The sequence below is a fragment of the Stomoxys calcitrans genome, chromosome 3 (genome assembly GCF_963082655.1).
Source record: "Stomoxys calcitrans chromosome 3, idStoCalc2.1, whole genome shotgun sequence".
NCBI classification, from domain to species: Eukaryota; Metazoa; Arthropoda; class Insecta; order Diptera; family Muscidae; genus Stomoxys; species Stomoxys calcitrans.
Genome location: NC_081554.1, coordinates 40,335,471 through 40,359,696, shown reverse-complemented (window position 1 = coordinate 40,359,696; position 24,226 = coordinate 40,335,471). Strand labels below are relative to the sequence as shown.

Genomic DNA, 24,226 nt, shown 5'->3' with positions numbered 1-24,226 from the left:
AAAAAAATATAACACTTGAATGCCTTGCACAAGCTACTTTGCGAGAATGAACCTAGACAGACGAAACGACAAGAATACAAAACCCATGACAAAATGTTCATAACTAACCAAAGGACAAAAGAAAACTCTTTATGGCATAAGGCGTTATTCTAATGCTTGCTGGTGGACGAAGGTGGAGGCTAACAAATTGGTTGTTATAGCCACCCACTCAACATTCGTCTATTTTGTCTTCCTAAATTGTTGAAGGAAGGCAGGCATTACCATTGAAATTTCATTCATTGTTATTGCGGTAAACCGGAAATAACTCGGCAATCTAAAGAAGGAACAACAAAAAATTGTTTAAGAGATTTTTTTCATAAAGTTGTTGTTTAACCGGGTAAATGTCTCTCTTTATTTAGGAAAAATTAAAATAGTTGTCTTATTTTAAATACAAAATATTGAAAAAGAGGATGTAATCTCCTCCAAGATTCTCAAGGGGCGCAATGCTTATTCGATTTGGCGGACTTTTTTAAACTGGGGCCCTATTATGACTTTAAACAAACAAGCCAATGCTTGTTTGCTCCTTTACATTTAATTTGACTATTCATTTTTCAATGTTCTTCTTGTACACTCCGTTATAGGGCAAGGGAGATATACAGTTTGTCATAACGCTTACAACATCAAGCAATATTCAACTTCGATTTTAGGTATTCTTGATCGCCGTCATTATCGGAGTATACCTTATAAAACCCCCATATAAGCCGAACTCCCGAATTGATTTCTTGAGCATCAAGAGGGCGCAGTTGTCGTCCAATTTGGATGAAATTAAGCAAACCAATTTCTGTTATGACCACCAAAATTCTTGTCAAGTACAGTCTCAATCGATCCATAATCGTATATAGCTCCCATATTACCCGACCACTAGATTTTACTTTCTAAAGATCGCATCTACTATTCATCTACGTCAAGTATGTCCTGAATACGTCTCTATTGCTCCCATATAAACGGATCATCCGATTTTAATTCTTGAGCATAAAAACAAGAACAAGTAAAAATGCATTAAGTTTGGCCGTACTGAACTTTGGATATCCACCACCATGGATATATTTATTATACTATTTTATTACAAGCCTACTATGTATATGTTAATGGCCAAGTATGGGCCGATTTGGACTATATTCGGTTCAGGTGTCGAGAATCCTTATAAAGGATGATTTTTCAGCAGTTTGGTGCGGTTTATGGGCTGGTGGCACTATTGGACCGTACTTCTTCAAAGATGATGTGAATCGTAACGCAACTGTGAATGATGAGCGCTACCGTGAGATAATACCCAACTTTTTTTTGCCTAAAATGCAAGAGCTTGACTTGCATGACATGTGGTTTCAACAAGATGGTGCCACATGCTACCCAGCACGCGTAACAATGGACTTATTGAGAGGCGAGTTCGGTGAACATTTTATTTCACGTAAGGGACCGGTCAATTTGCCACCTAGATCGAGCGATTTAAACCCTTTTGATCTCTATTTTTGTGAAATAATCTTCAAACATTATATTAAATGGACCGTACTATCGACTAGACCGTTCGAACTACAAAAGATCCCTTATCGTTAAGCTTAAACTTCGTTGACAGCACTCGTTGATATGTGAGATGTTTGCCCTTGTTCCATAATGGAATGTCCATAGATAAATTTTCAATACAACTGACTTCTTCAAATTGAAGCGATATCAGATAATAAACGCCATTTTTTTACTCAAGACCTTCAACCGGGATATACGTCTTTATGGCAGCTTTATCCAATGTGAACCATATTCAATACTGATGTGGAAAGTCCTAATACAACTGTATAAACATTCAGCGCTGTACAAAATTTCAGCAATTCAGACGATAAAGGCAACTTTTATGGCGGCTATAAGCCGATCTTAATCATATTTGGGAATCCATCCCAAATATCAAATAGTCTTATAAAACTCGCAGCTCTTTAACGACAGCTACATCCAATTATAGTCCGATTTCGAAATTGAACCTGAATCCGGGGACGGTCCACTGGATCAACAAGAGTGTGATTAGACCAATACTAACTTACTTCCCTATAGTTTGGTGGACTGCGATAGAGAAAAATGCATTTTAAGGATACTGCTGTCAGCGGCTCAGTCTTGGATCTTGCCACCTGGAAGTTTATGCGGGCTTAGGAATCCACATTGAGGACGCAGGGACTGAGATCTGTTATCGACTACCTGGCCATAATACGGTCCTGCAGACGGAGATCCAGCCGATCACGGAATGGGTAAGGTGGTATGGTGTTAACGCGAGAAATTCGATTGTGGTATGAAGTTTGGCCCCAGGAAATAACACCCCAAATCGCAAATGAAAATATGGCCCAAACAAATATATGGAGAACAAACATTATTTTTTTTAAATCAATCAACACACAATGGATGTTCCCTTTATATTCAGTGCATTGCGTTAGAGAGCATAGTTAAGGATCGGAGGAAGGAAAGTAGTGTTTATTGGAATCTGTTTTGAATTTCTGTATGTCGTAAAAAGCAGCGGGAAAGACATCTGCCGGAAGTCGATTCCACATACGAACTGTTCATTTTTATTTTCTATTTGGGCTCCAAACAATTGCGGCGGCATTGTGAACATCTTTACGGACAATAAGATTGCCATCAGGGCTATAGCAAACAGGACGGCAAGGTCACGAATGGTCTTGAAGTGTCAAAAAGAGATAGAGTCATTCTCTGAGATATCGTTTGGGTGTAGGGTTCTAGTTGAGTAGTAGTAAGTAGTAATTAGTAATAAGTAAGGAGGAAGCGGACTGCCTTCAGTAAACTTGGTGAATTCGAAGGCTTTCGGGGCGACGAATGTGCATGTACCACTGTAAAACTGTCGGTAGAACGGCGAAATAGTAATAAGGATATCATTATAGTAGGTGCGGCAAGTGTTAGCATGTATAGGACTAATGTTGTAGATGATGAGGCGTTGGATCATTTGCCGGGCTTTAGGTGGGGACACAATATCAGACTTAAACTAACATAGGGGCGTGGAATGGAAAGCTATAAAGGATTTTATCAGTAGCATGAAATTCGTGACATAGATATACTCGAGCTTACTTTTTTTAGTATTTAAGGCGCACAACAAGCTGATCACTGGCCTAGGTGTATATCAGGAGGCAAAAAGTTGTGAACTTATTCCAATTTTTTCGCCTTTTGGACCACTGTGCGTTGCCTTTGTTTCTGCTGATCTATTGACGTAGCCTAAAGGTTCTTCGCAACGCCTCTGCTATCGTTTCATCTTGCCTGCCAAACGCTTTACGTGTCCTGTAGAGTATCATGTTAAGCGGACTCCGCTTGGGAAATCAGTCTAGCGTCATATATTCTTATCCGGTCTGAACCTGGACTGTGGGTTCAAATACTCTTCCCTAAGATATAAGATAACTGTTAAATGGACCCATACCCTGTATGAAATTGTATCCAACTCAAAGCTTTAATGAAATGTTTCGAGGAAGAAATATATAAAAATTGCCTTTAAGGACAAAGTTAAAAAAAAATTATGTTATGGATACGTATTTTACATATTTTTGGATTTTTTTCCACCACCGAATGATAGGGGTATATTAATTTTGTCATTCCGTGCGGAACACATCGAAATATCCATTTCCGACCCTATAAAGTATATATAGTCTTGATAGTCGTAAAAATCTAAGACGATCCAGCCATGTCCTACCGTCTGTCGGTTGAAATCACGCTAGAGTCTTTAAAAATATTGATATTGAGCTGAAACTTTGCACGACTACTTTTTTGTCCATAGGCAGATCATGTTCCAAGATGGGCTTTATTGGACTATATCTTGATATAGGCCCATTATAGACCGATCTGCCGATTTAAGGTCTTGCAAATTGCAAATTTTGCCCATGAACATTCCACTAAGGAACAGAGGCAAACTTCTCACATATCAATGAGTGCAATCCGATTCAAGTTTTAAGCTCAATGATAAGGGGCCTCCTTCTTATAGCCGCGTCCGAACGACGTGCCGCAGTGCGACACCTCTTTGGAGAGAAGTTTTACTTGGCATAGTACCTCACAAATGTTGCCAGCATTAGGAGGGGAAAACCACCGCTGAAAATTTTTTTCTGATGGTCTCACCAGGATTCAAACCCAGGCGTTCAGCGTCATAGGCAAACTTGCTAACCTCTGCGCTACAGTGGCCTCCCTTAGGCCCCTAAAAACCGTATTTATTATCCGATTTCGCTGAAATTTGAGACAGTGAGTTTTGTTAGGCTACTCGACATCCTTCTTCAGTTTGGCCCAAATCGGTCCAGATTTGGATATAGCTGCCTTATAGACCGATTTCTCGATTTAAGGTCTTGAGTCCATAAAGGGCGCAATACTATCCAAATTCGCTGAATTTTGAGGCAGTGAGTTGTGTCCTTCGATATCTTTTTTCAAGTTAGCTTAGATCGTTCCAAATTTGGATATAGTTGCCATTTACCCTGTTCTCTCGATTAAAAGTCTTGGTTCCATAAAGGGCGCATTTATTATCCGATTTCGCTGAAATTTGAGACAGTGAGTTTTGTTAGGCTACTCGACATCCTTCTTCAGTTTGGCCCAAATCGGTCCAGATTTGGATATAGCTGCCTTATAGACCGATTTCTTGATTTAGGATCTTGAGTCCATAAAGGGCGCAATTACTATCCAAATTCGCTGTATTTTGAGGCAGTGAGTTGTGTCCTTCGATATCTTTTTTCAAGTTGGCTTAGATCGGTCCAGATTTGGATATAGTTGCCATTTAGCATATTCTCTCGATTAAAAGTCTTGGGCCCATAAAAGGCGCATCTATTGTCTGATTTCGTTGAAATTTGGAATAGTAAGTTGTGTTAGGCCCTTCAACATCCTTCTTGAAGATGGCCCAGATCGGTCCAAAATTGTATATAGCTACCATATAGACCGATCTCTCGATTTAAGGTCTTGGGTTCATAACAGGCGCATTTTTTTCCGATCTCGCTGAAATGTATGACCAGAGATGGTCCGTAAGACGATTTTTTAGGTTTCCGACTGTCAAAAAGTTGTAAAAGTCGAAAACGTCGTATACTTGTATAAAACGTAGAAAAAGTCGCAAACGTCATAAACCTTAATAACTCAGTGCAAAAGTTTGATTTTTAACAAATATTATTGTCACTTATTTGTTGTATATAGAAGAGTTTATATGTAAAAAAATTTCGCAATAAAAGAAATATTAAGTTTTTTTTTTAATTTTTGCATTTACATTTTTCACACAATAAATTGGAAATATACGCAAATTTCAAGTCAATTTATAAAGTAACGTTTAAAGATTTTTTTGTGAAGCAAAAAATCAATAAATTATTAGTTTTCATCAATTATATTTAGAAATTGCAATTATTTTGTATCCTTTTGCAAAATTATTTGCTTCTCCCGTTTTAATTTGCTTTTTGAAAGCTGTTGTAAACGACATATGTTAAAAATGCATGACATCTGAGGAAGTGTCAAGTGAAATGGTACATGGAGTGTTAATTATGTTATTCAATAACAATACTTAAAAATAACATTACTTATTCAATAAAATACTTAACACGCCATCTTCCATTTCACTTGACATTACCTAACATTAGCATACTTAACACGCCATCTACCATTTCACTTGACACTACCTCAGATGTCATTCATTTTATAACAATATTGGTAAAAATCGTGTAAACCTACGGTAGCTTTTTCTAATTCTGAACCGATTTTTTCCAATTTCAATATATATATTCTTAATCGTCCCGACATTCAAAGTCGATGTCCGTCCGTCCGTCTGGCGTAATCACGTAAAGCTAGCGGCTTGAAATGTTGCTCAGATACTTCTTATTGATGTAGGACGTTGGGGATTACAAATGGGCCATATCAGTTCAGATTTGGCATAGCCCCCATATAAACCGATGTCCCGATTTGACTTGAGCCCCTGGAAGCCGCAAATTTTGCCTGTACCAAGCATGGTTCAAATCGGTCTACAACCTGGTTTGGCTCCCATTTAAACCGGTCACTCGATTATCCTTGTTCGATTCCTAGAAGCTTTAATTTTTGTTGGTTTAACAGAAGTTTGGTATGCGTAAATTTGTAGCAGAATCCATGGTGTTGGGTTCCCAAGATTCAGCCCGGATTAGCACGCTTTAACTTGTTTCTTCTAACATCCCCTTCATAATTAAGCAGCAATCATTTTCAGCAAACAACAGACTTTTCAGCAGTAAGCCTGCTACTCTGAAATTACAGTACTACTGCTGTAATAACAGAACTACTGCTACAATAACAGCAAAATTAACTTCTAATATCCAGCAGACAGTGTTTGCTATTTTCAGCAAAAGTTTTTCTATGAGTGCACTCAATGTCCGTGCTGATCCAAATCGGACAATTTTTGGATATAGCTGCTATGGGCGCATAAATAATGCATTTTCGCCGTATTATGGCGAAGATGGTTTACATATATACACGAGGTAATGAGTGTCCAAAGCCTTTTTACCTATTTTTCCTAATTTTACTAGAATTGTTAATCTTTTTCATATATACTTCTACCTTATCTTAATGTCCACTCACATTACCGAATTTGCACACTTGATGCTAATGTTTTTCAATTACAAATGCTTTTAGAAATCTTGAAACACTGTAGCTCAAAAGGATACTCAACCATTATGTGCGACAATCATTATTGATAATCATGATGTCATTTCATTCAAAATAAACAAGTGCACTCGATGGCTGAGTAGGTCCTTAAGATAGGCTGAGACAATTTATGATGACGCAAAGAGGGTAATAACTGCAATCTTAGCTGTGTACAAACCATACAAAAGACCTGTTGAACGTATGTTCGTACAGCGTAAAGTTTTAATTAATGTCTACAGCAGAAAATGGATGTCAATAACATTTGCTACTTTGGTTAAATTTCTTTGCAGGCTCTGCCATTAAATGTTACGTCTGCAACAGTCACAAAGATGCCAACTGTGCTTTGGATATACCACCAGATAATCTTCTCAAGGACTGTGAGGAGGTCTATTCAACAAGAGGACGTGGCATTTCAACATATTGTCGTAAAATTTCACAAATCATTGAATTCTCTGTAAATAATTGTAAGTATGGAATAGGTGATGCCTTAGATGTATTGTATTAATCTATAAATGGGGTATTGTTCAAAACTTGACCAATATTGAATTTTCGTTCAAAAGTCAATACTTTTTATATCCATTATTTTTTCCCGTTTCTCTTCAGTACCCCCAGATAACCGTGTCATTCGTACCTGTGGTTTCCAGAATCAAACCAACTACAATAACTGCTACACACGCGCCGGTTTTGGTGGCCGCCAAGTGGTGTGCTCCTGCACCGAAGACAACTGCAATACCGCTGCCGGTCTAGGCGTTTCCTCATTAGCCATGGCAACATCGTTATTCTTTGCTGTGGCATTATTGCTGAAAAAATTTGTTTAATTTCTTGTGTCCTCTGGTCAAATCTCAATAATTGCTAATTTTCTTTTACTTGTCGTTTCTTTTCCTTAGATTTTATTGTTGTTTTCATTTTTGTTAAATATGTTTTTTTTTTAAGTTGATTTTGTTTGTAATGTTAGATTTTATTATAAGGCCTCATGTAATTTTATTTTGAATCCTAAGTTCCTTATGGGGTTTTAATAGTAGCAACAGTATTTTTTCTTTTCGTTTTTATCAAATCTTTAAAACATTTTTAAGAAGAGAAGAACAAACAAACAAACGCAAACGAATAAAATGCAAAATTTATTGGATTTTAAAAATCAATCTAAAACTGATTTTACGAAATAGGTAAGGGCTTGTCGATCGTCTATTGCTTTTAGGATTTACTATTTATTATTGTCTTCTTTAAATTACAGCTGAAAACCCAAACCACAAAGAAATCCACCCAATGTAGGACTTAGCCTGATGCGGTAATTTAAGTAACTTATTTTAAGTGAAATTTGCACACAAAACCCCCCACCAGCTATAGAAGTTAAATGAACCATACTGAAAGAAAAATAAGAACAAATGCTGCAACGGCTTTTAGAACTACCATGTATTTCTTCAAGTTCCTTTCAAGAAGCATGGTAAGATTTTCCTTAAACTTAATTTACAGTCAATGAAATCCAGGAACTTGAAAACAGTCTTTTGAGAGAAGTTAAATGACACAAACCCTAGGTTAGATTAGGTTATAGAGGCAGTCTGAAGTCAAACTAACTTATGCGAGATTTGTCAGTTGTGATCCCACAGCAGCAACAAAGCCTTTGGTGGTAATCGAAGCCAATCAACTCAACTCATCTGGACACTTGACACAAAGCCAAACAAACATGCTCGGCCCCCATTAAAAAAAAAAATTAATTTATATAGGCACTCTGAAGTCGAGATTTTTCAGTTGTTGTCCCGCAGCAGCAACAAAGCCTTTGGTGGTAATCGAAGCCAATCAACTCAGCTGGACACTTGACACAAAGACCAACAAGCATGCTCGGCCCCCATTAAAAAAATTAAGTTAAAAAACAACAAAATTGCCTATAACGTTGTGTTTGGACTAACAAAATCGGTTGCTACTTGAAGATACCTGCAGCAAAATCCATTTAGACTAGTGCCAACAAACTATCGATAATCGCAACATTCGATATTTTCGATATTTCTGATAATTAATATCGATACTATAGTTAATATGACATCACCTACATTTCGAACGAAAATGAGAAGTAAAAATCTGAATGAAACTTGCGCCCTCTATAGACGCCCTATAGGATACATTCAGTGTCGAATCTTTTCTTTTTTAAATTTTGATAAAAAAAAAATATTTTGCCAAAAGTATCGATAGGAAAAATATCAATCGATCAATATTCAGACAAAAAATATAATATCGATAGTGCCATCGTTATTTTGCAAGCTCTAACTTAGACTGTATCTCTCGAATGGACGACTTCCCTCTTTTGCATTGCCAGCTATAGCCCATGGGTCTCCAATCAGTTCTGTTCATGGCCTGCTTTAGTTTCCATTACGCCTCGTTCGCGACTGAACTACTTAAAGGTTGTCTCATTAATACAACACATAAAAAGGCTTTAATAAGACCTGCAGCAATTTGCCCGCGTCGATATGGTGTTGCTCGCCCGAATGGTGTTTGGATTTGGCTATCAAAAATGTGGACCTTATCATTTAGCTAAAACTTGAATCCGACAGCACTCATTCATGAGAGAAGACTTCCGCTAGAGGTGTGCACGTGTCACGCGTGATTCACATAATTAATTAGATCCAAATCCAATCACGTGATCGTGCGTGGCCGTAATTGAATTAAAATCTTCGTGCGTGAGCATGCGTGAGTTAAATGTTTGTCTCGTGAGCGTGCTTAAACGTCAGTCGACATAAAAAAATAGTGCGTGAGTAAATTTTTTTTCTCGTGAACGGGAGTGGAATTTTGACTGTGGTATCTTAAAGTTGAGTCAAAAAATCTGATGGAGTTGTAAACAGGGCTGCGGAGTCTAGTCCTCGAATCCAACTCCGGGTCGGAGTCTATGTAGGAGTCGGAGTATTAAGCCGGAGTCTGATAACGATTCGGAGTAGGGGCAAGCGTGCTGAACTCCGAACCAAATTCTTACTCCGGCTCAATAGACCGACTCCGCAACCCTGGTTTATAATGAGCCTTTTTTTGTTGCGCTGATTGATCGTCCGTGCGTAGTTATCACCATCTGGCCTGCTTCCAGGCTCGTCGTTGCTTTCCCTACTTGGCTGTCTATTCTGACAACTTTAAAGCGTAACACTGGAATGGATTGGTTTTTTAGGAGATAGGTGAGAGTGACGTAGATTTTAGTGCTCACCGCAGCACTTAAGGCCTCGCGAGTCGTGCGTGAGCATGGGTGAGTTAAATTTTTGTCTCTTTAGCGTGCGTGAACGTGAGTCAACATATAAAAATAGTGCGTGAGTAAAATTTTTTTCTCGTGAACGTGAGTAGAAAATCACTCACGCACATCTCTACTTTCCGCAAACTCTAATAGGAGGATTTGTGGAATATTCAGACTGTGAAATCTAAATGTTGAGCTGCGGAGTCTAGCCCTCGAATCCAACTCCGGGTCGAAGTCTATGCAGGAATCGGAGTATTAAGCCGGAGTCTGATAACGGTTCGGAGTCAGGGCGAAAGTGCTTAACTCCGAACCAAACTCTGACTACGGCTCAAGTAACCGACTTCGACTCCACAACCCTGGTTTATTATGAGCCTATTTTTTGATGCGACGATTGTTCGTCCGCGCTTAGTTATCACCATTTGGCCTGATTCCAGGTCCATCGTTGCTTTCCCTACTTGGCTGTTTATTCCGACAACTTTAAAGCATTCCACTGGAATATATTTGTTTTCTTAGGAGATGGGTGAGGGTGAAGTAGAGTTTTGTGCTCACCGCAGCACTCAAGGCACCGACGACAACAGTCGCTGCGTTTATAAGACTCGGCCAAACATTTGAAGCAAAACCTCTATAATAAAATCGTTTTGAGTCGTTTGGCTGGCTTCGTCACTTTGAACCGAGAGCATCGACGCAGCACGTGCGCTTGCAGGCGGAAATTGCAGCCCAAATGCATTGTCATGGCAAGAAGTACAAGTTTGACAATGGGCCTAGGTACGATTTCACTCGCAATATTGACGTATATAACTCGCATCTAATTATCGGGGCCTAAATAGACTATCTCAGTTTTGACTAATTTTCATTGATATGGAGTTGGGTTATCGAGTCCGACGTCCATGTCATATTCCACTAAATATTTTTCTTTCCAACGTCTGACGATAGTGTAATTCAGGACTTCAAGCTTCTGCCACCTATTTGCATAAATGAAGGTCTAATTGGTCAGAACAGCAGACTTTCTGCTGAAAAGTCTGTTGTTTGCTGAAAATGACTGCTGCTTAATTATAAAGAGGATGCTAGAAAAAAATAAAATACAAATGTAAATGTGTGCCTCAGTGGTCGTTTATAATCACCACTGGGTGAGTATACTTCCCATAATCTTTTTTCTCTAAATTTGGGAACAAAAGGCCACACATTAGTAGAGCAATAACAAAAAATGCGAGCGAGCTCAGCCACATTTCTAAATGTAATCTAATGGATGCGATGTCATGTGTACAAGCAATATGTTGATCAAGTAGCTTCTTTAGTTATATTCCACAAATTAAAATCACCTTTTCTAAAAAAATGTCTAAAAAATGCCTATAGTAATCAAAATAAGTAACAGGCAAACATAAAAAGTAGCATACTCATTAGCATTATTCAAAACAGCAGATTTTGTTTGCTGATTTGTTTGCTAATACATCAGCCCTATGTTTGCTAAAACAGCAGTAATGTCTGCTTTCCCACTTTCTGCAGACAAAAACTGCTGGTTGAGTGTGGCATATAAAAAATGAACAGAACAGTGGGCAGCTCGTGGATGGATGAACACTTATTGGCAACAGTAAGTTGCCTAGTGTTTAGCAAGCTTCGATGTCGACTAACGTTGTCGTCGTGAACTTCTTGGAAGTGAATCGTTGCCCCTCCTTACATAATCCATCCATATGAGGAACACCAGAAATAATAAATTTCCACTCTATTAGCTGGAAGGCACGTTGCGAAACAAGATTTTGCTTAATCGAAGTTAGAATCTGGCCTGGTGCTTAGCAAGAACAAGAATATTGAAGGCTCTTGCTAAGAAAGTTCTATTTTCGGGAAATATTCCGGAGGGACGGCCTATACAAGAGACACATCGGGTAAACACTGCCATAAATAGTCGTTTGACATATCATCCGTCGATTCCAAATAAATTACAGTGTTGTTCTCTCTGGTCATCGTGAACTCATTGATAGTTAATCTCTAAACATGCGAAACTTTCTCTAGGTGAAACTTAACACTCTTTGCCCCTCTTCACAAAATCCATCCATATGGAGAACAGCAGAGGGAATAAATGTCCACTCTAATAACTGGAGAGCATGTTGCGAAACTAATTTTTGATTTATCGAAGATAGAAACTGGGCCTGGTGCTTAGCAAGAACACTGGCATCTATTACAAAAGAAGTTCCACTATTGACAAATATCCACTATCGGCAAATATCCACTATCGGCAAATATCCCGGAGGTATATTTTCGGGAAATATCCAGGAGGTACAACCTCTACAGGAGAAAAACACTGCCTTAAACAGTCGGTTAACATATCATTCGTCGATTCCAAATAATGTGCAGTATGGTTTTCTCTGGTTGTCGCGAACTTCTTAAAAGTTAATCTCTGAGTTTGGGACATTCTCTTTAGCTGAGTCTTGCGCTACTGTACTCCTACCTCACATAAGCCACACATAGGGAGAACACCAGAGGGAATAAATGTCCACTCTGATAACCGGAAGGCAAGTTGCAAAACAAGGAATTGGACTTGGTCCTCAGCAAGAATGCTGGAATCTCTTACAAAAGAAGTTCCACTATCGGAAAATATCCCGGAGACATACCCGCTAAGACAGAAAAATGGGTTAAACGTCTTTGCCAAGAACATAAGAAGCCTCTGTAAAGGAAGTTTTATTTTCGGGAAATATCCCGGAAAGACGCCTTTAAAAGAGAAAAATCGGTTAAACACTGTCATAAACAGTGGGTTTACATAACATTCGCCGCTTCCAAATAAATTGCAGTAAGGTTCTCTCTGGGTGAAGTGCAGCCATTATTGGATCCACAATTTTCTTTCGAAACAAAACACATGTATGACTGTTACAGACGTCCGTTTTAACGATAGAATCCAAATTACTAGTCTTATTCATAATTTAACACAATACTTGGATACTTTGCTAGGACTCAGAGGATGGATGACGGTTTTAACCAGCAATTTTGGATGACATGTATTAGCGAGATCCTTTAACCTAGGGACCCAAAATTATAGCCTCATTCATAGTTTTACACAATACTTGGATACTTTGCTAGGACTCATAGGATGGATGGTGGCTTTAATCAGCACTTTCGGATGACAATGATGGATGGCAATATTAACGAGATTCCCAAACTTCCCAAAATTCTAGCCTTATTCATAGTTTCCACATTATTGACACTTTGGCAGGACACACAGAACAGTGAGGTCAACTTCAATATATAGGCAATATTCAAAACAAACGGATTGACTCAAAACTTGAATATATAGCTAATGTCCATCAATGGTTACCCAAAAAAACGGATTTCATTGACAATGATTTTCGAAAAATATTCATAACTGTTAAAAAACCCTTCATAAATGTAATGAAATTTTCACAAATCTTCAATTTTGTTCTTTTCTTTCAGTAGTTTTTTGAATTATTTCTTAATCCAAAGAAGAAAAAAAACAATAACCCGGAATGGTTTTACATTAAGAATTAAACAATAGTTCGAAATAAATGTAAAATTCCTACAAACAACCATATGATGATGTAATAGAATCAAAGACAAAGATGTATTCTTTTAAAAACTCTTCATCTAAATGTAGTTCTATTTTTTTTCGTTTACCAAATGTACCAAAACTAACTTAGAGCAAAACAAAACACAATACACGAACTAAGTAAAATAAAATCTCCCAGAAAGTATTAAAAAAACAAAGTGAATTTTTAATGGAAAAGTGTAAAAGTATCTGTAGCCTACCGTTAAATTTTTGAATTTAAGTCAAGTGAAGAAAACCTAAAACAAAACAAAAAAAAAATAATATTGCGTTTTTTGTCTTTTTTTGAGAAACTTTTTAAAGTACATACAAAAAAATATTTAATACGAAACTAATAAAATTTGTTAAATCTTAAAACAAGAAAGAAAATATAATAATATTACAATAATAACAAGAAATAAGTTAAATGATCCTGAATTTGTGAAAACATAAATGAGTAACATGCAGCTAATACCAAAAAAATTGCATAGGAAATTCCCCAATAAAAGGTTCTATACAAATTCCCTATAGAGAATTTGTATCAACGGAATGACCTCTTCCTACCTTCCTTCCTTCACCCCTTCAACCTTGCAAAATAATTTGAAACTTCCAAAAACTCTAAAATTAGACCATACACATATACCAAGCTTTTTTAAATAAAAAGATACTAAAATCTGCTCTCTCCCCCTCTCTCTCTCTCGACAAAAGAAATGCATAATAAAATTTTAGAAAAATTTAGTAAAAACTTAAACAATTTCAAAGAACAGCGATGAAAAGTAAAGCATTAGCAGACAACTATGAAAATTTTGAAAATGCACTACATACCAAAGCCCTGGCTACCTACCATTACCATCACATGCATACATACATATGTAATTGTTGTAATTGTTAAAAAAAAAAGTAAAAGTCCCCATTCGCATACACACATTCACATACCAATACACGCCAAAAAGATGTTAGTGACCAACTGCCAAAACAGAAGTTATTAAAGCTAACAATGAAAGCAATTATGTAAATGTAGTTGTACCATAACTCTCTCCCTCTACCCACATACATACATACAAAGAAGAAAACATTACCCTTTAGATAATATTTATTTTAAAATAAGGTAGATACAAGTAATTTTATTTTATCTTTCATATTGGTTTTTATCCAAACCCACTGTATGCGTAGCTGTTCCCCCTCCCTGCCATAACTGCTATGGTTACAAAAACCCACACTCCTCCGCAAAAATTGTAATTGCAATCCTCTGCATCCTTATGTGATGACAGTAGATAATCATCATCCTCAAAAAAATCGAATCTAAACAATGTCTTTTAAACAGAAAACTAACGAAATAAACCAACCAAAAGACACACTACAAAAATATGTATTTCTATAGTAACAATTGTGCTGATTCAAAATGTCATAAGTGGAAAAAAGTATTGAATAAAGATTTAATAAAAATAATTTAAATGTTTTTTTATTTCCAACTAGGCGAACTTGGCCCGCTCCGCTGCGCCTTATTCAACTCTCTAATGACTTTTTAGGGTGGGGACATTTTGCCCTGAATGTGGATATCGAATTCGTGCCACTGTAGCCACGAATCCTGGCGGGAAAAATTTTTAAAACGGTGGTTATCCCCTCTTAATGCCGGTGAAATTTTCGAGGTATAAAGCCATGCATGGCCATATAAATTCTTCTCAAAGAGGTGTCGCACTGCGGCAAGCCGTTCGGACTTGGCTATAAACAAAGCTCCCTTTTACTCTACTCCCAAATGCCTTTCCTTTGAGCCCTATCTTACCACTTTGGTAAATATTTTCTGTTTAAGGGCATTACGGGGGTGGGATGGCCACCCAGACACTTGGCAAAATGCAAATTTGCCCATGAACATTCCATTAAGTAACAGGGGCAAACTTCTCACATAACAATGAGTGCTGCCCGATTCAAGTTTTTTAAGCTCAATGAGAAAGGACCTCCTTTTTATAGCCGAGTCTGAACGGTGCTCCTCTAAGTGGAGCAGTTTTTACTGGCTGTAAATATGAACTGTTTGGATGGTCTTTTGGGGCTTTGGTGGCCACCGGCACTTTGTCCTGAAAAAAGATATCAAATTCGTGTTTTACTTCCAAATACCGCTGATTTGAACCCCATATTGCCATTTAGGGCATACCCCAAACACTTGGCTCCAAAATTAGATATTAAATTCGTTTTCTACTCTTAAATACCTTTCATTTGAGTCCCTTATTGTCATAATGAGTTAATTAACCTATTTGACGCATTTTTAAGAGAAAAAGCGCCACCTATCATATTTGTAATCTACTCCCAAATACCTTTCATTTGAGTCCCATATAGCCATGATCGACTAAAAATGGCACAGGGCACGCCACAGGGGGCATTTTATCGCCACTCTTATGGGTGACCACCACAAATGACCTATTACGATTGCTGACTGAGGAGGGATTTGAACCCGTCTGCTACGCAGATGATGTTATAATACTTGTAAGAGGTAAGGATCCGAACGAGCTATGCAGAAGGGCCGAAAGGGTCTTGCATATGGCATATGACTAGGCTAGACCTAGAGGTCTCAATGTTAACCCAGAGAAAACTGAAATATGCCTGTTCACGAGGAAGACGAAGGTGGACCAATTTAACGCAACACCACCATAAATGACCTATTACGATTGCTGACTGAGGAGGGATTTGAACCCGTCTACAACGCAGGTGATGTTATATTACTTCTAAGAGGTAAGGATCCGAACGAGCTATGCAGAAGGGCCGAAAGGGTCTTGCATATGGCATATGACTGGGCTAGACCTAGAGGTCTCAATGTTAACCCACAGAAAACTGAAATATGTGTGTTCACGAGGAAGACGAAGGTGGACCAATTTAACGCAACACGTTTCCTCAATAAGACGATTTCGATATCTGACAAGGTCAAATACTTAGGTGTGATCTTGGACAGGAAACTGAATTGGAAGTGTCACATTCAGGAGCGTACTGAGAAAGCTCATAGATGTTGGGCACTATGTAGACGGCCGTAGGCTCGAAATGGGGCCTGAATCCTAGAATAGTCCACTGGCTCTACAGGCGTGATTAGACCAATACTTACTTACGTCTCAGTAGTTTGGTAGACTGCTATGGAGAATAAGTGCAACATAAGGACCATACAACAGGTTCGGAGAACATGTTGTCTTGGCAGAGGCGGAGCGATGAGGACCACGCCCACTAGGGCACTGGAGACTATTCTAGATATCCGACCCATTGACGTGCAGATTAAGTGTAAGGCAGCCACTACGGTTATGAGACTTAAGGCGATGGGAGAATGGATTGAGGATGGGAGCAGCTCATACCATCGCGGTATAATCGAGGCGACGATAGGAAACCTGGAAGGAGGGGAAGAGGTTTCCGATCGGATACCTGAGATGAACCTTGAAGTCGAGTGCGAGGCACTGCCACCATCGGCACAGTCTTGGATTGACGGAACCCTGGTATTGCCATCTGGAAGATCATGTTGCACGGATGGATCAAAGCTAGAGGACAGAGTGGGCCTGGGGGTTTACATTGAAAACCCAGGGACTGACATTTGTTTTAGACTGCCTGACCATAATATGGTCCCGCAGGCGGAGATCCGGGCGATCACGAAATGCGTGAAGTGGTTTGGTGCTAACGCGAGCACGTCGATTGTGAACATCTTTACCGACAGTAAAATTGCCATAAGGGCAATAACAACCAGGACGATAAGGTCACGAACAGTCTTGCAGTGTAAGAAGGAGATTAACGCCATCCCTGAGGATGGGAAAATCCGCATCGTTTGGGTGCCGGGCCATAACGCTGTAAGGGGAAATGAAAGGGCAGACGATTTGGCGGTGAAGGCCAGAGGACTGCCGTCAATAAACTTGGTTAACTCGAAGCCTTTCGGGTCGACGCAGTCCGAGTTAAGGGAGTGGGCGACGAATGCGCATGCGGTCGGCAGGACGGCGAAAATCCTATGGGGGATCAAGATCGTGAGAAGACGAGGCTATTACTGAAAGGAAGCAAAAAGAAGGTCAGTATAGCTATTGGTATCATAACGGGACACATAGGACTACGAGCTCACTTATGTTAAATCGGTGCTGAAAGTGATAGCATGTGTAGGGCATGCGGGGAAGATGATGAGACGTTGGAGCATTTCATTTGTCATTGCCCGGCTTTCGCGTCCAACAGATACCGGTACATAGGTGGAGACACAATATCAAACATGAACCAACTTAGGGGAGTGGCATTGAAAACAACATTGACCCCCTATACTTCGACTTGAATGTGTATGCGAGATTCGTTATCTATTCCCACATACTTTTCATTTGATAGACATATTGTCCTTATTGGTCCATTTTTGAGTGGTGATTTTGGGGAAACGGCAAAGTGTCCGCCCCCTTCCGATATCAATAAATTATAAAGCCTATTCCGTCTTCCCGACCATATTCGTAATCTACTCCCGAATACCTTCCATTTGAGTCCCATATTCTCATCATCGTTAAATAAATATATTTCAAGGGGTTTTGGGGCTGGGGCGGCCCCCCCAGGTACTTGGACCCAACTTTTATTATGAAATTCGTATTCTACTCTTGAATACCTTTCATTTGAATCCCAAATAGTCCCGATCGGTCCACTTTTATTTTTGGGTAGAACATTTCGGGTAAGGGGGAAGGTCCGCCTTCCGCCCGATATCAAAAATTATATAGCCTATGTTTACTTCCAGACCAACCTACACAATTTGGGAAAATTTCAAGGTAATCGGTTCAGCTATTTTTGAGTCTATACAGAACAAACAAACAAACCGACAAATACAAATTAATTTGTATACAGTCGAATCCGCTTTAGCGTAACACGCTTTACTGAAAAATACCGGATTACTGAAAACGACACAAATCCCCGCACTAATTTTTACCTCATCTAGTCTTATTCACTTCGCTTTAGTGAAACATCTGTTTACTGAAAATATCGCATTACTGAAAAACAAAAGTGCATCCAAATCTACGTTTTGCATGAAACCTACTTCGCTTTAGTGAAAAAAATAAAATCTTAATTTTTTGGAAATCGATACATAATTTTGGGCTGAAGAAATTTTGCATGTTTGCCCGTTAAAAAAATGAATTGACACAATACATATACAGAAATTCTGAATAAATATCTTACAACAAAACGTATACAATGTGTATGCCTTTGTATTGTGTGTTTGTACATTAAGTTAAGTTAAGTTATATTAGTTGGTTTTGAAATGCGAACAGAAGCAGACGTAATGTATGTGTGTCCTATGTTTTTGGCATAAAGCTTACTGCAGATATAAAAACGGAATAAATAAAATGTCTGTAACAAAGGTAGAAATAGGAAATAAGTTTAATTATTTACCACAAATTTATTTATTTTATTATTATTGTATATTTTAAATAGAGAAATTCTTCAAAATACACATGTCTGACTATGAAAAAGAAACTTGAAATTATTGAGAAAATTAAAGCAGGAGTGCCGAGAAAGATCATTTACGAACAGTTTGATTGTAGCGCAGCCACGGTTTGCAGAATTTTAAAAAATGAGAAATAAATTTTGAGCATTGCCACAAAAAATAAGAACATTCTTATGAATCGCATTAAAGGAGTTTGAAATAAGCAAGTGGAATAGGCTTTACATCTCTGGTTTACAAATATGAGGTCAAAGGAAGCAAAAATATCAGGGCCTATTATTATGCAAAAGGCGAAAGACTTGGCTCATATTATGAATATAGATTTTGTACCAACTATAGGGTGGCTAGAGCGTTGGAAAAAAAGAGAAAACATTCACTTTAAAAAGCTGCATGGAGAAAAAAAACTCAGCGAATACTGTTGTAGCAAGTGAATGGATTAAGAACATATTGCCCGAGTTGTTGAAAAACTACTCGGACTATAAAGCTCTAACAGGTGGAACTTTACCAAACAGGTCCGATCAGGGATCAGGCAGCAAAATTTCGAAAGACCGAATCACACTTCTTTTTATAACAAACTCCACGGGAAGTGATAAATACGTCTTCAGTGTTGGTAAATCTTCAAACCCTAGATGCTTTAAAGGAAAGAACTTGCCTGTAAATTATTCTGCTAATAAGAAAGCTTGGATGACAAGTATTTTATGGACAGAAATTATCAAAGAAATTGACTTAAAGTTTCAGTAAAAAAAAAACTTTATTTTGTTTATTGACAATGCTGACTGTCACAAAACATCCGATGACGTTACATTAAAAAACATAAGAATTGAATATTTACCTCCAAACACCACGTCAATTATTCAACCATTGGACCAAGGCATAATAAGGTCATTCAAGTGCTTCTATAGAAAGCTTATCTTGAATGTTCTGGCACATTAGAAAATGAAATAGAAAACTTTATTGAAATAGAGAAGGATTTGGAGTGTTGCTAGGATTTGACTGAAGAAGAAATAGTTGAACAAGTAATTGGTTGTAAAGCTGTTATAGAAAATGAAGAAATTGAAATGGATGAGGCTTTTCCGAAACTAACTGTTCCAGAGGCGTATAAGTTAATATGCCAATTGAAAGATTTTTTTTTTAGATAATTTTGAAGCACGCAACTTGCTTAATGAGCTTGAAAATGAAATAGCCCATGTAAATTAAAAAAAAAGTGACTCAAAGTCAAATTAAAGATTATTTTAAAGGACATAATATTTGATTTGCAGACAGAGTTCTTTTAATTTCTTTTGTAAACATTTTTTTTACATTTACAAAATACTTTTATTTATAATTTTTTTTTAAATCAATACTTAAAAAATATATGGATTTTATGTGAAAAAGTTAAGAGTTTTTTTGTGGGGTAATGTACTGCTTTACTGAAATAAATTTCAGTAATCCGAACTTCGTTTTAGAGAAAATATCGGATAACTGAAACAAAATATGGATTTTTTTTAGTTCCAGTAAAGCGGAGTCTACTGTATATAAGAAAGAGATGTAATCAGGTAAGGTTTTTATGGTCTCAGAGGTTAAAATCGACAGACCAATATATGGCAGCTACATATATTTAAATCCTGCTGGAGAAAATTAAAAGACATGCAGATGTGAATAGGAATAGGGACCACATGCTGCGGAACGAATAGTGATACATACACGAAACTTTACATAACCAATGTTGAGGTGTTTCCCAATAGGTATGCAAAATTTGGGGACCCTAGTGAGTCCAGGGCCTGATCCATGGGGCTTGAAAGTTGCCAAACACTCATTTATGGCAATTCTAAATATTTTCAGCAATCCAAATTATGCATAACAAGTAAAAGCGTGTTAAGTTCGTCCGGGCCGAATATTGGGAACCCACCACCATGGATTCTTCTAAAAATTTATACAAAATAAATTTAGTTGAAGGACATAATTTTATTCTACATACCAAACTTCTGTCAAACCAACAAATCAGACAAAGATTGCAGCTTGTAAGGGCTCCAGAAGTCAAATCGGAAAATCGATTTATATGGGAGCTATATCAGGTTATAGACCCATTTGAACCGTACTTAGAACAGCTGTTGGAAGTCTTAACCCAGCATTACATACAAAAAATTGCGGCTTGTAAGGGCTCAAGAAGTCAAATCGGAATATGGGTTTATATGGGAGCTATATTAGATTATAGACCGTATTGCCACAGTTGTAGGATGTCATAATAGAACACCACATGTAAAATTTCAGCCAAATCGAATAAAAATTGAGGCTTGTAAGGGCTTAAGAAGTCAAATTGGGAGATCGGTTTATATGGGAGCTATATCAGGTTATAGACCGTCCGTACTTGACACAATTGTTGGAAGTGATACCAAAACATCACGTGCAAAATTTCAGCCAAATCGGATAAGAATTACGCGCTCCAGAACCTCAAGAAGTCAAATCGGGAAATCGGTTTATATGGCAGCTTTATCGAAATATAGACCGATTTGGCCCATTTGCAATGCCAACTAACCTACTTCATCGATAGTTAACGTGCTTTCGACAGACAGACGGACGGACATGGCTAAATCATGACGATCAATAATATCTATACGAGGGTTGCCTGTGCTCTATCGTTCTTTTTGAGGTTCTGAGTACATAACGTTTTGACATGCGAGCGCTATCTGCCATGTTTACAGTAACTTAAAAGACTCATCTCGCCCAAAAAAAAGGAATTAAATCGTGAACATTTTCGTGCGATTATTTTTTACAACTTTCGACGAGGATTAACTCAACAACAGTGCACCGATAAACTTAATTAAATTTTTTTGGCGATGAAGCTCCATCAAGGACCAGTGTTTATCGATGGTATGTTAAATTTAACCGAGGTCGTAGTTCACTCCAAGACAAATTTCGTGAAGGTCGTCCAAAATCAGTTGTTGTTCCAAAAACCGTTGATGCTGTACGCCAAATGATACTGCAAGATCGTCATGTGACCTATCGTGAGATTAAGACAACCTTAAGCATTATTGGGACCAGCATACATTCAAAATTGCATGAACATTTGACCGTCAAAAAAATTTGTTCGCGTTTGATCTCACACAATTTGCCAAGCGCTCAAAAAAAAAGGCTTATGGTCGGTTAAAATACGAAACAACTGCATTTTTGAACCCTCAAAACATCGATTTGATGAGTGATCCGCCGTATAGTCCTGACTTGACACCGAATGACTTCCTTTTTTCCCGTACGTAAAAAATAAAATGAGAGATAAACGTTTTTCGACACCTGAAGAAGCGGTTGATGCGATCGGAATAGATGTTTTGGAGATACCTCAATCAGAGTGGCCAAAGTGCTTCGACAATTGGTTCAAACGCATTCAAAAGTGTTTAGATCTTAATAGAGAATATTTTGAAAAACTAAAAAGCGATTTTTGATGATTAATATTTGTTTTTGTGTTCTATAATCCCGAAATATAAGAGGCAACCCTCGTACTTTATGGGATCTTAGACGAAATTAATATAAAATAAGTAAGAGCGTGCTAAATTCGGCCGGCTGAATTTTATATACCCTCCACCATGGATCGCATTTGTCGAGTTCTATGCGCGGTATCTCTTTTTAGGCAAACAAAGAATATTAAATAAGAACTGTTATGCTATTGGAGCTATATCAAGTTATAGTCCGATTCGGACCATAAATGAATGCTGAAGATTGTAGAAGTCATTGTGTAATATTTCAATTCATTCGGATAAAAATTACGCCTTGTATGAAATTTTCCCTAAAGACAAAATTTCATTAAAATTTTGTCTTGAGAGAAATTTCATTTTCTCTAAAGACAAAATTTCTATGAAATTTTCTCTAAAGACAAAATTTCTATGAAATTTTCTCTAAAGACAAAATTTCTATGAAATTTTCTCTAAAGACAAAATTTCTATGAAATTTTCTCTAAAGACAAAATTTCTATAAAATTTTCTCTAAAGACAAAATTTCTATGAAATTTTCTCTAAAGACAAAATTTCTATGAAATTTTCTCTAAAGACAAAATTTCTATGAAATTTTCTCTAAAGACAAAATTTCTATGAAATTTTCTCTAAAGACAAAATTTCTATGAAATTTTCTCTAAAGACAAAATTTCTATGAAATTTTCTCTAAAGACAAAATTTCTATGAAATTTTCTCTAAAGACAAAATTTCTATGAAATTTTCTCTAAAGACAAAATTTCTATGAAATTTTCTCTAAAGACAAAATTTCTATGAAATTTTCTCTAAAGACAAAATTTCTATGAAATTTTCTCTAAAGACAAAATTTCAATGAAATTTTCTCTAAAGACAAAATTGTTATGAAATTTTCTCTAAAGACAAAATTTCTATGAAATTTTCTCTAAAGACAAAATTTCTGTGAAATTTTCTCTAAAGACAAAATTTCTATGAAATTTTCTCTAAAGACAAAATTTCTATGAAATTTTCTCTAAAGACAAAATTTCTATGAAATTTTCTCTAAAGACAAAATTTCTATGAAATTTTCTCTAAAGACAAAATTTCTATGAAATTTTCTCTAAAGACAAAATTTCTATGAAATTTTCTCTAAAGACAAAATTTCTATGAAATTTTCTCTAAAGACAAAATTTCTATGAAATTTTCTCTAAAGACAAAATTTCTATGAAATTTTCTCTAAAGACAAAATTTCTATGAAATTTTCTCTAAAGACAAAATTTCTATGAAATTTTCTCTAAAGACAAAATTTCTATGAAATTTTCTCTAAAGACAAAATTTCTATGAAATTTTCTCTAAAGACAAAATTTCTATGAAATTTTCTCTAAAGACAAAATTTCTATGAAATTTTCTCTAAAGACAAAATTTCTATGAAATTTTCTCTAAAGACAAAATTTCTATGAAATTTTCTCTAAAGACAAAATTTCTATGAAATTTTCTCTAAAGGCAAAATTTCTATGAAATTTTCTCTAAAGACAAAATTTCTATGAAATTTTCTCTAAAGACAAAATTTCCATGAAATTTTCTCTAAAGACAAAATTTCTATGAAATTTTCTCTAAAGACAAAATTTCTATGAAATTTTCTCTAAAGACAAAATTTCTATGAAATTTTCTCTAAAGACAAAATTTCTATGAAATTTTCTCTAAAGACAAAATTTCTTTGAAATTTTCTCTAAAGACAAAATTTCTATGAAATTTTCTCTAAAGACAAAATTTCTATGAAATTTTCTCTAAAGACAAAATTTCTATGAAATTTTCTCTAAAGACAAAATTTCTATGAAATTTTCTCTAAAGACAAAATTTCTATGAAATTTTCTCTAAAGACAAAATTTCTATGAAATTTTCTCTAAAGACAAAATTTCTATGAAATTTTCTCTAAAGACAAAATTTCTATGAAATTTTCTCTAAAGACAAAATTTCAATGAAATTTTCTCTAAAGACAAAATTTCTATGAAATTTTCTCTAAAGACAAA

General features: G+C 36.7%; 2 protein-coding genes across 3 annotated transcripts in view; one reads left to right on the top strand and one right to left on the bottom strand.

Moving 5' to 3' along the window:
* LOC106085997 (uncharacterized) overlaps positions 1–14,813 on the top strand; it is a 39,901-nt gene extending 25,088 nt beyond the window's left edge. Inside the window, exons 2-5 of one of the 2 annotated variants that reach the window (XM_059364389.1) lie at positions 6,924–7,097; positions 7,237–7,796; positions 7,865–8,074; positions 13,259–14,813. In XM_059364389.1, coding sequence (XP_059220372.1) covers positions 6,924–7,097; positions 7,237–7,451 — 389 coding nt within the window. In that variant the 3' untranslated portion in view covers positions 7,452–7,796; positions 7,865–8,074; positions 13,259–14,813. Of the gene's footprint in view, positions 1–6,923; positions 7,098–7,236; positions 7,797–7,864; positions 8,075–13,255 lie in introns of both variants that reach the window. The other variant, XM_013250491.2, reaches the window with a different exon arrangement.
* Positions 1–24,226, bottom strand: part of LOC106085988 (guanine nucleotide exchange factor MSS4 homolog) — a 96,005-nt gene that overhangs the window by 62,169 nt on the left and 9,610 nt on the right. The gene's annotated exons all lie outside the window — the stretch shown is intronic.